This window comes from Esox lucius, chromosome 5 (assembly GCF_011004845.1).
Source record: "Esox lucius isolate fEsoLuc1 chromosome 5, fEsoLuc1.pri, whole genome shotgun sequence".
NCBI classification, from domain to species: Eukaryota; Metazoa; Chordata; class Actinopteri; order Esociformes; family Esocidae; genus Esox; species Esox lucius.
Window position 1 is genome coordinate 13,066,841 of NC_047573.1, and position 14,461 is coordinate 13,081,301.

Genomic DNA, 14,461 nt, shown 5'->3' on the forward strand with positions numbered 1-14,461 from the left:
GACGGTCAATCTCCCTCAGTCTGGGGCTCCATGCAAGATTTCACCTCGTGGGGCATCAATGATCATGAGGAAGGTGATTCTTTGGGGATGCTTTTCTGCAAAGGGGACAGGACGACTGCACCGTATTAAGGGGAGTATGGATGGGGCCATGTATCGCAAGATCTTGGCCAATACCCTCCTTCCTTCAGTAAGAGCATTGAAGATGGGTCGTGGCTGGGTCTTCCAGCATGACAATGAATATAAACACACAGCCAGGTCAACTAAGGAGTGGCTCCGTAAGAAGCATCTCAAGGTCCTGGAGTGGCCTAACCAGTTTCCAGACCTGAACCCAATACAAAATCTTTGGAGGGAGCTGAAAGTCTGTATTGCCCAGCGACAGCCCCGAAACCTGAAGGATCTGGAGAAGGTCTGTATGGAGGAGTGGGCCAAAATCCCTGCTGTAGTGTGTGCAAACCTGGTCAAGAACTACAGGAAACGTATGATCTCTGTACTGCAAACAAAGGATTCTGTACCAAATATTCAGTTCTGCTTTTCTGATGTATCAAATACTTATGTCATGCAATAAAATGCAAATTAATTACTTATAAATCATACAATGTGATTTTTTTAGATTCCGTCACTCACAGTTGAAGAGTACCTATGATAAAAATTACAGACTTCTACATGCTTTGTAAGTGGGAAAACTTGCAAAATCAGCAATGTATCAAATACTTGTTCTCCGCACTGTTTATTGTTCAGCATTAGTCGTGTTTTCACAGAAGTCACCCATGCCATGAGCAGAAATTAACCGCCATACCATCACAGAGGCTGGCTCTTGAACTGTGCGCTTATAACAAGTCAGATGGTCCCTCTCCTCTTTAGCCCAGGAAACACGGCGTCCATAATTCCCAAAAATAATTTCACATTTTGATTTGCCAGACCACAGGACAGTTTTCCACTTCGCCTCAGTCCATCTCAAAAGAGCTTGGGCCCAGTGAAGGTGCTGGCATTTCTGGATCTTTATATATGGTTTCTTCTTTGCATGGTAGAGTCTTAACTTGCATTTGTGGATGCTGTGTGTTCACAGACAATGGTTTTCAGAAGTGTTTCTTAGCCCATGCAGTGATGTCCACTACAGAACCATGTTTCTTTTTAATGCAGTGCCATCTGAGGGCCTGAAGACCTGTTGTTAAAAGAAAATGTGACGCAACACATTGGTAAACATGCCCATGTCCCAACTTTTTTTGAAACGTGTTGCTGGCATCAAATTCAAAAAGGGAATTTATTTTTCCAAAAACAATAAACATTTTCAGTTTCATCATTTTATATGATGTCTTAATATTAATATAGTAATATTTGATAGGGATTACATAATATATACATCATTATATTGTGTTTAATTTTTTTGCTTTTTATGCAGCATCACAACTTTTTTGGAAATGAGGTTATATTAAAACTTTAGTAACTACAGCTCTGGAAAAAATTATGAGACCACTGCAACTTTTTCTTTCCTTTCCAAAAAAGTTGGAAAAGGAAGGTTTTGAGTGAAGAACAGAAGCGTTACAATTAAGAGACCACTGCAAATTGAACACTTCTATTCCACACTCAAAACTTTCCTTTTTGACTTTTTTGGAAAGGAAAGAAAATGGTGCAGTGGTCTCTTAATTTCTTCACGGAGCTGTATATTTAAAATGTTTACAAATTGGAAAATGTTAAGTATTATTTTCACTAACATGTTTCAACTCTATCTAAGTACATGTATTTTCCAATTGGGTGAGCAGTGCAGTTCAGTCAGTATGTAAATACGACAAAAGCACTTCTACCTGATAAGATATCAAAAACCGTCCAGCTACCATAGAAACAGCAGGGTCTTGAGAAACAATGGGCCTTGATTACATTGGTTTTTCATGGCTGGATAATGTATATACATGGTGAATAAACAGATGATAGATACAGTATACAATGTGTCCTTATCCCTTAAGGCTGTCTGTATGGTTGACCTTCATAAATTACTAATGACCCAACAGCTGACTAAGGTTACATGACATCAGAAAGGCAGTAACCCAATAGTCCCCAGCAACCATATCCCTCCGATCAACACCAGTCAATGCAACAACCAGGAGAACAAAAAGCTAGTGACACTGAAATATTCATGAAGGGGTGTTACCTATATACACCACAGAATGAGTCATTGCCTAGGATTCCGGTCTGTGATGAACTTTCCAGATTGCAAACAGGCACAAAGAAAGTATTGACAAATTGCTTGGGACATTGTGGGGACAACAGGCAACTGGAGCCAAAACACAGCATCCACAGCTGCCTACTGATTGAAAGAAAATGTAACCATATCAGGGTCTTTTACTGGCGCAACACTGTAGACCACTAGACTGTCCCACTTTTAATGTTTTTAGTTTATATGAGATTCTATGTACGGTGATACTAAACATATTTATAAAAAACGTTGGTCACTATTCAAAGTAATGTTTCTGTTGCTGCTACCCTTCCACAAATGTGTTTTATGTCCTATGGTGTCTATGGCCATGTCATAACAAAACTGACAAAATATTTGTGTAATTGAAAATAATTTGCAGCATGCCATTCTGGTTCTTACACATACTGACCGTTCAAACAGGATTGTCAAACCATGAGGTGTGGTGTTCAGAGTCAATCCCTGAATGTACCTGCTTCTCTAAATTTGATAAACTATGTTAGAGATGAGGCTCGGATATTGGACAGAAAGTATTACATGTATTCCTGGAATTAATACATTTCCAGCAATTTGGCACCTAACATTCCTCCTGAGATGAGGCACTGAATCTTATGTTTCTTGGAGTTGGGTAAAAATTTCTTGTATTGTGATGTAATTAAATACAACCTTCTATTGCATTCACAAATTGGCATAGTCATAAAAATTTGGCAATTGTTAGCGAGACTGAAGATGAACTTTACACTGCCAAAGCTATTTCATTACATTGCACAACACCGCTCGTTTTTCTTTCATTTGTGTAAGACATTGATACAATAACTATCCATATAGGTGACGAAAAAGTGAAAAGAGGAGAGAATCATGGAAACCCCTCCTCTTTTACTGCCCAAGGGGTTGTGATCCAGCCAATATTAACCCAAAAAGCATGCACGGATTCATACTTTGAAAATCCAGCAGAAATAGGCTCAATATAATCATAAACAGTTTTATTTTAGCCTTACTATAACATAGCTACTGAAGGTTGTATCCAGCAAAGTTTTTGTCTATAATGGACCAATCCTTACGCATAATTTGTTTTGTGCTATTTCATTTCATGGCATAACAATGTTCGTTTTTCTTTCACTCGTGAATGACATTGATACAATAACTATCAATACAGGTGACAGTAACTGACTTTTTCGTCAGGTGAAAAGACAAGAATGGAAACCCCTCCTCATATACTATGCAAAGGCTTGTGATCTACTTGTGATCTACCCCAAAAAGCATGCACGGAAGCATACAAAAAATCCACCAGAAAAAGTCAGAGTATAACAATTTTATTTTAGGCTTACTATAACGTAGCGTCTAAAGGTTGGGGCCAGCAAAGTTTTTGTCTATCCTGAACAAACCCTAATGCTCGATTTGCTTTGACTGCGGCGAGGCTCGAACACCGGTTCCCTGCACCAGTTCTATGTCCCCGTGTCTCATAACACTATTTAACAAGGGGTAGTCAGTCAGTCAGTCCCTCAAGAGACATTCTTACTCAGCTCCGCTTACGTGGTCTGGGCAAAAATGCACTGAAGTGTATTTTGAAAATATTCCTTATGTGACGTGAACACGCGCTCTCCTGTATCGGTGCTGGTAAGAACCGCCGAGCCCAGTTGGAGTTGCAAAATGGGGCCGCTGAATACAGCTCACCTGCCACCCCCTGATAATGTAGAGGTGCTTCCAATCAAGTCATGTCAGGAGAAGAATGTGGGGAGTGTGTTAGATGCTGAACCTTACTGCCCAGGTTGCTGCTCTGCACCACCCTGGCATGCCCCGCCCCCGCCATGCTCCACCACAGCCATGCCCCACCCAGGCCACGCCCAACCCCGTGAAGAAGATGCAGGAAAATAGAAAAGGGAAGACTGCTGTGCTAGCCAACAACACAATCTGGATATCAAAGGTCTATGCACCCTTATGGAAAATGCAGCTTTTGTAAAAGCTGAAATCAAGATGAATCAAGTCTGACCTTATTCCCTTTGTAAAGATGTTGTAAGCAACAATATAGAATTTTGTGCAGTAAGTAAATGTGTAAGTATGTAAATACATTATACTAAAAGACAAATACGTTTAATGTACACTTGTAACAAGTGTATTAACTGTGATGATAATATATTTCTAGTTGACCAAAGGCCCACCAGGAGCAGGCAGGCTTCATACAGTGGGAAGAACAAGTATTTGATACACTGCCAATTTTGCAGGTTTTCCCACTTACAAACCACTTAGAAGTCTGTCATTTTTATCATAGGTACTCTTCCACTGTGGGTGACGGAATCTATAATCCAGAAAATCACATTGTATAATTTTTAAGTAATTAATTTGCATTTTATTGCATTGCATAGTATTTGATACATCAGAAAAGCAGAACTGAATATTTGGGACAGAATCCTTTGTTTGCAATTACAGAGATCATACGTTTCCTGTAGTTCTTGACCAGGTTTGCACACACTACAGCAGGGATTTTGGCCCACTCCTCCATACAGACCTTCTCCAGATCCTTCAGGTTTCAGGGCTGTCACTGGGCAATACAGACTTTCAGCTCCCTCCAAAGATTTTGTATTGGGTTCAGGTCTGGAAACTGGTTAGGCCACTCCAGGACCTTGAGATGCTTCTTACGGAGCCACTCCTTAGTTGCCCTGGCTGTGTGTTTCGGGTCGTTGTCATGCTGGAAGACCCAGCCACGACCCATCTTCAATGCTCTTACTGAGGGAAGGAGGTTGTTGGCCAAGATCTCGCGATACATGGCCACATCCATCCTCCCCTCAATACGGTGCAGTCGTCCTGTCCCCTTTGCAGAAAAGCATCCCCAAAGAATGATGTTTCCACCTCCATGCTTCATGGTTGGGATGGTGTTCTTGGGGTTGCACTCATCCTTCTTCTTCCTCCAAACACGGCGAGTGGAGTTTAGACCGAAAAGCTTTATTTTTGTCTCATCAGACCACATGACCTTCTCCCATTCCTCCTCTGGATCATCCAGATGGTCATTGGCAAACTTCAGATGGGCCTGGACATGCGCTGGCTTGAGCAGGGGGACCTTGCGCCAACAGTTGTTGCCTTTTCACCAAGCTGCTTGCCTATTGTCCTATAGCCAATCCTAACCTTGTGCAGGTCTAAAATTGTATCCCTGATGTCCTTACACAGCTCTCTGGTCTTGGCCATTGTGGAGAGGTTGGAGTCTGATTGAATAAGTGGACAGTGGACATCTTTTATTCAGGTAACGAGTTCAAACAGGTGCAGTTAATACAGGTAATGAGTGAAGAACAGGGGGGCTTCTTAAAGAAAAACAAACAAGCCTGTGAGAGCCGGAATTCTTACTGGTTGGTAGGTGATCAAATACTTATGTCATGCAATAAAATGCAAATTCATTATTTAAAAATCATACAATGTGATTTTCTGGATTTTTGTTTTAGATTCCGTCTCTCACAGTTGAAGTGTACCTATGATAAAAACTACAGACCTCTACATGCTTTGTAAGTAGGAAAATCTGCAAAATCTGTATATAAACTATATATAAACTATTATTGTATGTTATTTCAACACCGCCCTTACATTTTTATCCTTGCACCCCTTCCACACACACACACACACACACAAACACACATGCACTCCATCAAAAACAAAGATATCCTGGTCATTGCTAAACACAGCACCATGACCCATAGCAGGCGTAGTAGGGACCCACACCAGGGGAAAACCAAACAAGCTGTGAATCAAGGGCATAACAGACTCAAGGGAGGTCAGGAATAAGCGTGTACTTGGTTCCCTCAGAACAGAACCCCTCCACCATCCCCAGCCCGGCACAGCAGTGTTCATCGTTTTCATTAATTGCCTTCTTTTTTCAGTACGCAGTACTTGTGTGTAATTGTACGATGTGGCCAGATGCACGGCCGTGTCTGTCTTAGGTTCTCCCAGGGTGTGTCTGTCTTAGGTTCTCCCAGGGTGTGTCTGTCTTAGGTTCTCCCAGGGTAAAAGGTGGGATCTTACCCATCTTGGGCTAGGGGGGATTGGGGCAGGAACCATCTGTCAAAATAACACCCCTCAAACAGCTTGTTAACATGTTTCCTCATGCGTGTAATGGTTGTTGTGTTTATTTATATTTATACATACAACAGATGATTCTGACAAAAACGTGAACATGATTAAAAGCAAATGGAGGTTTAGTGATCATTTACAGATGGAACAGTAAGCAGGTATAAATTTATTTTTGACAGTCAATAAAGCATAGCTTCGGATCCAGGACACAAAAAACCAGCAAAGTAAATAGTAATCTCATATTTGAAGTATATTATTTGAATTTGTACTATATTTAATTACAACTGACTATACTCGTAGTTGTAATATATTAAAATATTAAATTGAAATTGGGTGTGCCAGTTTTGAGAATTGTGTTTCAGGCTATATTGGACAGTGCTAACGCTAGGCTGCAGATTTGGATGGGCTGAGGTGGTTTTCTTCAGAGACATACATTTCTTCTAAGGTCAAAGATCCTGTCTACTCCACCTGAGGTGGATGGATGAGCCCACAGGAAAAGGCATGGAATACTATCCTATTCTATTAAATACCAAATATGAGCCTCGGCTACCTGCATAAGTATGGGAAGAGGAGATAAATAAGCTGGAATTGAACGCGCTTCAAAGCGGTTAAGACTTTACTGGTGACTGAATAGATTCCACAGTGCAGTTAGTACCTCTGTTATGGAGTGTCAATTAGTCACCCAAGACACACACTGCTTGCCTTTTCATCAGGTATGCAACATTGTGGGTGCAACCTTTCAAAGCATTTAACAGCCTTATTTGCTCTTTCGATCAGTGTACTGGAAATAGGACTGAGTAGGAGTGAGGATGTTTCTCTACAAAACAAAACTCGCCACGCCATTCTGTTTACTCAACCAGGAAGTAGGCCAGAACCAGCAGGCTTAAAGGGGAGAGCTCCTCTAACTAATGATGCTTGCAAGCATCTGACCCACCACAAGGAGTCGCTAGAGTGTGACACAGCAATGCATTTGTGTCTGGCCAATTTTAATAGCCCTTTGCGGGTTTCCCAGGCATGGTCAGTGAGCCACAACCAGGAGACTGCGTTGTCGCATCACAAATACCACTGTGTCACGGGATGGCCTCCCTTTGTCTATCCTTCCCTCTCCTTTCTCTCTTTGGGGCTGGCTCACCTTCAGTGTGGTTACTAGATAGCAGAGAGAAACAATCAGACTAGCGCCACAGTCATAGCCAAACTTAGGCTGGCTATACATGCACCTTTTACAAATCACATTTCCTAAATTCTGTATGTACTCTAATCTCCACTATCAGTGCTTTACTGTGCTTGGCCTGAAAAGTAAATATATCAAAACTCAGCCATTTCAAAACTAATCTAGACATAAAATACAAATATACACAGAACCAGTCAAAGGTTTCGTCACACTTAACCATTGAAGTGAATAGGTGTGTGAGTCCAAACTTTTGACTGGTGCTCTAACTTAAAAATTCTGCAAGCATAGTTATCATTCATTTTGGTAACATAGTAATAAAGTTTTAAATACAGTGTATAGCTAGTAAAAGCAGGTCTACTGTATTAGAAAATATAATTACTTTGCATATCCATACACATAATTAAAGGATGAGCCCAGAAGGGCATGCTACACATAGCAGCAGAACGTGTGGATGTGTCAGTGAGACACTTGCCCTGCCAGGGCACCTGAGTGGTGCTGCTCAGAGGGAACCAACTCACAGTCCAAATGAATGCAGAGCACCGGATCCCCGGATAATCACCATACTGAGACACATCTTTACATAATGTAATGGATTGATGAATCTCCTTCAGACACTTATGATGGGAAACTCAACTCTTTAACAGCAGAATGATTGGAGTGAAAAGAGAGATGTAGAGACTGACGGAGAGAGAGGTGATGGAGGTGAGCACAGACAGAAGGAAAAAGAAAGGAAAAAAGAGAAAGAAATAGGTTTACCCCTTTATTGAGAAAACATGAATTGCAGGCATAGGGCCCTTTATTTTTTTATGTAATGGGCTATCAGTCCGCTCACCTATTCTGTTCCCTCTGCATTACTCAGAACAGATGAGTGAGAGACAGAGATTGAGAAAAGAAGCAAGCATAAGTTCAATCTGGATGGGGAATTTACAAGTCCTGGGACTTGCTTTAAAGAGATTTGTGGTAGCGAAATAAGAATTCTGAAATGTTGAGGAATAATGAATCTTCTGAAACGTCTCTAGCTTGTTGGGAAGGTGGTCGAAACGCCTGTTCTTTCAAGTAAGCAAGGTCTTGCTCTTTGATTTGGTTCCTTAACTGTATTTTTTGTTGTTGTACAGTTGGGCATTTTGGGCATAGCAACAAAGGCTTTGGCTAAAATGTCCTGGTAAGAGTAAAATTCATGGTGCAGCTGCCCCACAACCAGTCAATTAACCCCATACCAGACAGAGTTAAAATAGCTCATTTGCAGTGAGATAATAGTTTGACCAAATGTATGTAAACCAGAAATGCCCCTCATCAAAAAAAATCATGACTGTAACCCACCTGTACTGAGTTTCAACTTAGAGTAATGGGGGGAAGTTAATGGATTTTTGGAAGTGATGATTGTTACAGTCGTGTCAGGATATCAACCGTAGAATGTTGAAGACATCCAATGAAATGAATGAAAACAAAACAGGAAGGATAGCTTGATCATTTAAAAAAATTATATACGACACACAAAAGTAGTAACTAAGGTTGCATACAGGCACACATCCCTACAGTATATTAAAACAGGTGTAGGTTCCTGCACCATGAGAACAATAGGATGAGGAACAATACCAACTCCAGTCTACTGTAAAACCTATCCCTTATACAAGTAGTTGGGCAACAGAAAGTAAGGCACACACTTAAAAAAAAGAATAATACTAATCTGATTCATGAAACACAGGTATGGCGAAGATGCAAGTTCTTTAAACTGAAGTCCAACATTAGCAACCCAATTGGATAAATCAGTTTGAAATAGTTGGATCATGGGCAATTCCCTTACTCTCTTTTACAGCGGTTCCAGAGAGACAGATAGCTGGAGGACCGTCAATAAATCAATAGTACATTTCAGAATATTCAACTCCATTAAGGCACAGGTCAAATTCAAAGGCAGAAGCCCTCTTGACTTCAAAAACGTTAAGTAACATGTGCTTCCATGAGTCAAATATGGGCACATAAATCAAGACGAATCTGTCAGGTAAAATATGAATCCTAAAAGCAAAAGGCTATGCCTGAGCTGGTATTATATAATCAGAGCTTAGTCCTAGATAAGAATTTGAACATATCAATTAGCTTGAATCTTAAACCATGAAATCAGGTACAGTGGTACAAATTACAGAAATTCGAAAAGTTAACGAAAATGAACAAACACGCAAATGTACTTAAATATTGCATTATGTGCAAGGGAAACGTGTACTGAGGAGGTATAGAGGACTTACCATCTGAGTCCTGTGAGAGGCAACAAGTGGCTAACAGCAGAAGGCCTATCTCTATTCCTAGCCATTGGAAGTGCCATGGCTTCTTTTGCATTTTTGTCAACAGTTACTGCGTACCCACCTGAAGGAAAAGAGAGAAATAATTACTTATAAAGAAGCACCAATGTATTTACCCTGTCATTATGGACATTCACTCTGCACCCTACCCCCGGGCTATCTGAAATTTGAACATAGGCTAAGCTAGTCCAGTGCCAACAACGCAGTGTGAAGGCCTACCGTGACTTCTCTTGGCCTTATCCACTATGTCTATATCTAAGTGACGACATTGTACAACCAAGCCTAGAAAATCAAATATACCCATCCACATGTCAAATCATCAGCGCAAAACAACAAACTGTATGGACAATAATTTGCCTCTTCTTAAAACTCAAAAATGAAAATGAAGCCCTTACAGGAGAATTACAGGTATTCCAACATGAATCCGACATCGGAGCTCAGCCCATTTCAAATGAAATTTCTCAGCTAGTTTTACCTCAGTGAAACAGTCTTTTTTTCAAAAGGGTACTGTCAAATGTAGTTCCTCTTATGTATTACCACTGGGAAGGAACTACATTTAACCTTTTCCTTTGAAGAAAAGTATAGTTGATAGTGCTTTCACAGTATAGTTGATAGTGCTTCCCACCTGAGACATTTAATAGTAACTGTTAGCAAAACAGCATAGCTTTGACGTTTTCTACATGACATCAATGCTAACTAATTATATGAAAATCAGGGTCTGCCTTTTCTCCCTTAGTCACTGATACAATCACAAAAAAAAAGTTATAGGTAAATTCATTGGCAGGCGATAGTGGGAGTATGTTACTGTTAGAAATACATGCAATTGCTAAGATCCAGATGGGTGGTTGCTATGCCACAGCCTGTTGTCACTACAGTGTGTCAAAACATGCATAACTTACTTCCATTTGAGACAACTCTTTATTGAACATTTAAGGAGATACATCTTTGTTTGGATCATCTATGGACTCTTACAACAAATAAATATGTTTTATTGTTGAAAATAAAACATAATAAAATTACATTTAAAAAATACACAATTACATTCAGAAAAGAGGTCCTTAATCAATACTGAAAGAAAAGCACCAATACAGCACATATAAGTAAACTCAGAAAATCTTTCCATACATTGGGTGCAAAGAAACTAAAAGCAGTTTTTCCTATGGTGGTAAAAACAGATGGATTTGCCAGAGTAAACCTTCCCTTTGAACAAGTGTGGTAACTTCTGTGGGTAAGGATGTCAGGTAATATGGCAGGTTTTTGCAAAAGGGCTTTACAAATGAATAAGGAGCATTTCAAACAACTTGAGCTCATGCTTTCGGATAGAGCAATCAAGGATGAGTGCGCCAACAGATTCATTTTCCTCTCCAAAGTGTTGTCCTGCAATACACTCATTCAAAAATCTCAAAGGACCTTTGCATGAGGCCCAAATACAAACTCATTCAGACTGAAACCTGTACACTACTGAACAAATTCTATAAGGGGTACCTCTTTTATCCTAGGCATTTTTATCTCAGGCAACTCAAAGCTGTACGTTCTCAACCTAAACCTAAAGTCTTATGAAATCTCTCAAGAACACCCTTGAGATTCTGGGTCATATGCTATAGAGATGCAACAGGTAACATTCAACTGTTGTACAACTTGTTGGAAGATTTTGGAAGATCTTTAACTTGAAAATTAAACCTTGGTCTTTTTGCAAGAACTGCGTCAGTCTCAAAATAAAAATAAAATGACACTGCGAGCTGTGATTTTCCTTAGTAGGATGGCCACTGGTAAAAGAGTGGCATCACACATGAGGTATAAAAGCATTGGACAAAGGACCAGCACAGTCCACCAAAACCCATGGTTGAAAGGTAAGTCGTAAACAGGTACAGGCTGCAAAAGTGGAACCTGCACTGTTTGGATTGGAATCAGCTGGCGACATTTAAAGAAATCCACAACATCCTGTTTTAGGAGCAGGCAAGAAGAGTATACATTATACATACAAGATTGATTATCCCTCTTGTTTACCACATCACCATCATGAGCCAACCTCAAGATCTTTTGACGATGGGTCAATCAAGGGACTTATATTTTCTCATCAGAACACCATCCATGTCTAAGTAACACAAATTCATCAGATTCCTCCTCTGGACATATCTCAGCAAAATAAGGGTCCCTGAATGCTTCTTCTCAACAATGAATAACATTGTAAAAATTGAAGTTTTAACAGTAGGGACGGTCTTCATCTACAGTTTCTGCTTGTTTTGTGGCCTGTTTGCCTTCAGTCTTGATTTCATGATTTGAAGGTCATGATAGCAGTCCAGCAGAGAGAAAAGCGACCTGCCATTAAATAGGTGACATACACTCACCTAAAGGATTATTAGGAACACCATTAGGAACGCCTTCAGAACTGCCTTAATTCTACGTGGCATTGATTCAACAAGGTGCTGAAAGCATTCTTTAGAAATGTTGGCCCATATTGATAGGATAGCATCTTGCAGTTGATGGAGATTTGTGGGATGCACATCCAGGGCACAAAGCTCCCGTTCCACCTCATCCCTAAGATGCTCTATTGGGTTGAGATCTGGTGACTGTGGGGGCCATTTCAGTACAGTGAACTCATTGTCATGTTCAAGAAACCAATTTGAAATGATTCGAGCTTTGTGACATGGTGCATTATCCTGCTGGAAGTAGCCATCAGAGGATGGGTACATGGTGGTCATAAAGGGATGGACATGGTCAGAAACAATGTTCAGGTAGGCCGTGGCATTTAAACGATGCCCAATTGGCACTAAGGGGCCTAAAGTGTGCCAAGAAAACATCCCCCACACCATTACACCATCACGACCAGCCTGCACAGTGGTAACAAGGCATGATGGATCCATGTTCTCATTCAGTTTACACCAAATTCTGACTCTACCATCTGAATGTCTCAACAGAAATCGAGACTCATCAGACCAGGCAACATTCTTCCAGTCTTCAACTGTCCAATTTTGGTGAGCTCGTGCAAATTGTATCCTCTTTTTCCTATTTGTAGTGGAGATGAATGGTACCCGGTGGGGTCTTCTGCTGTTGTAGCCCATCCGCCTCAAGGTTGTGCGTGTTGTGACTTCACAAATGCTGTTGCTCTTCTATCAGCTTGAATCAGTCGGCCCATTCTCCTCTGACCTCTAGCATCAACAAGGCATTTTCGCCCACAGGACTGCCAGCATACTGGATGTTTTTCCCTTTTCACACCATTCTTTGTAAACCCTAGAAATGTTTGTGCGTGAAAATCCCAGTAACTGAGCAGATTGTGAAATGGTTCTGGCACCAACAACCATGCCACACTCAAAATTGCTTAAATCACCTTTCTTTCCCATTCTGACATTCAGTTTGGAGTTCAGGAGATTGTCTTGACCAGGCCCACACGCCTAAATACAACTGCCATGTGATTGGTTGATTAGATAATTGCATTAATGAGAAATTGAACAGGTGTTCCTAATAATCCTTCAGGAGAGTGTATAATGAGCACTATCTCACATGAGAGGTGGAAGACTTCTTCTATGGGATACATCAGGCCACTACTGGCCGTAGGTTGCATGTTTTGCGTTGACCATCGGTTTCTGAAAATCAGAGATACAACAGTAACTCACTTTGTTGGCTTTGGCACTGATGAGATGACATGCTGTACTGGTCAACAAGACAAACTAGGCAACGATGTTGGACGAGGCATTGTTATATCATGTGTTTATGGTTACTTCTGGTTAGGCGAGAAATTTATTTCTTCAAACATTGTTGTTTTAATCGAACCCCTAGTTGGCTAGTTATTATTTTAGCTATCAGTCTTGGTTATATTTTCTATCAACGTCACATTGTTGCCCCCCATCCGACTGGTCAATATAAAAAAACTCAGTCGATTCATTGACTGCTGTCTAAACATCTGACTAGTTGACTGAATGGTGTTAGCACACATTTTAGAGGATACAAGGATTTTCAAGTGGAATAAAAAAAATATACTAATATTACTATCTTTACCTGGTGGTAAATCTCTGTTGAATAGACATTTGGTTTGTTCTAATGACTATGATGTAACGTAACACAGTGCTTTGGTTGCCAGAATTGCCTCTTAAATACAGTAGGAGGAAGCTAAGAAGTAAACAAAGATCAGCTAGGTAATGGGCCACATTGAACTTTTGAACACTGTGAATCCATTCCTGTCAACACTGTTTCACTAACTCTGTGAGGAGAGACATCATTAGTACGGCGAACCATCTAACAGGAAACTATTCATTGGGAATAATGAGGCGTATAGCGAATTTGATGTGGCGGAACAGGAAATAACAATGAATTATTACTTGTACTGATAATTACTAGATCAGGTACAGTAAGAAAACTGCCATCTATACCTAACTTGACCTATAATTTTCATTAAAAAAATATCCCGATATTATCCTTTACAGTCCATACATCATGTTAACCCATTCAATAGTATTCTGCTGTTCAGGAAAAGAAAAGGGAAAAATTCCTTCCCATAAAGAAGTTTAAATGAGACATTTCTAAGGTTTCCACCAGAAGAAAAATACTAATTACCTTTTTAACAGCCTTGGGAAAAGATGTTATTGGAAATGGAGAACAGGTAGTGAAGTACCCTAGAGATTTAACAGTTTTTGTGAGTAAAAGTTGCCGCACAACTAGTTGGGTATTTTGTCGGTTGTGTGCAGTCAGCCCTATAGGGGGATGTTTAACTGCTATTGAGCTCCTCTTCTTTGGCAGAGCAAGGCTTCCTCTATGTCA

The 14,461-nt window shown here is 40.3% G+C and overlaps 1 protein-coding gene across 7 annotated transcripts in view; it reads right to left on the reverse strand.

Moving 5' to 3' along the window:
• The window catches only part of pcdh15b (protocadherin-related 15b), a 214,139-nt gene that overhangs the window by 161,586 nt on the left and 38,092 nt on the right, over positions 1 to 14,461 (reverse strand). For all 7 annotated transcript variants that reach the window (XR_004575762.1, XM_020046964.2, XM_020046963.2 and 4 more), the window contains one exon: positions 9,653 to 9,770. Coding sequence is in view for 6 of the 7 variants with exons in the window: in XM_020046964.2 (XP_019902523.2) it covers positions 9,653 to 9,743 (91 nt within the window). In the remaining variant the exon portion in view is untranslated. The remainder of the gene's footprint in view (positions 1 to 9,652; positions 9,771 to 14,461) is intronic.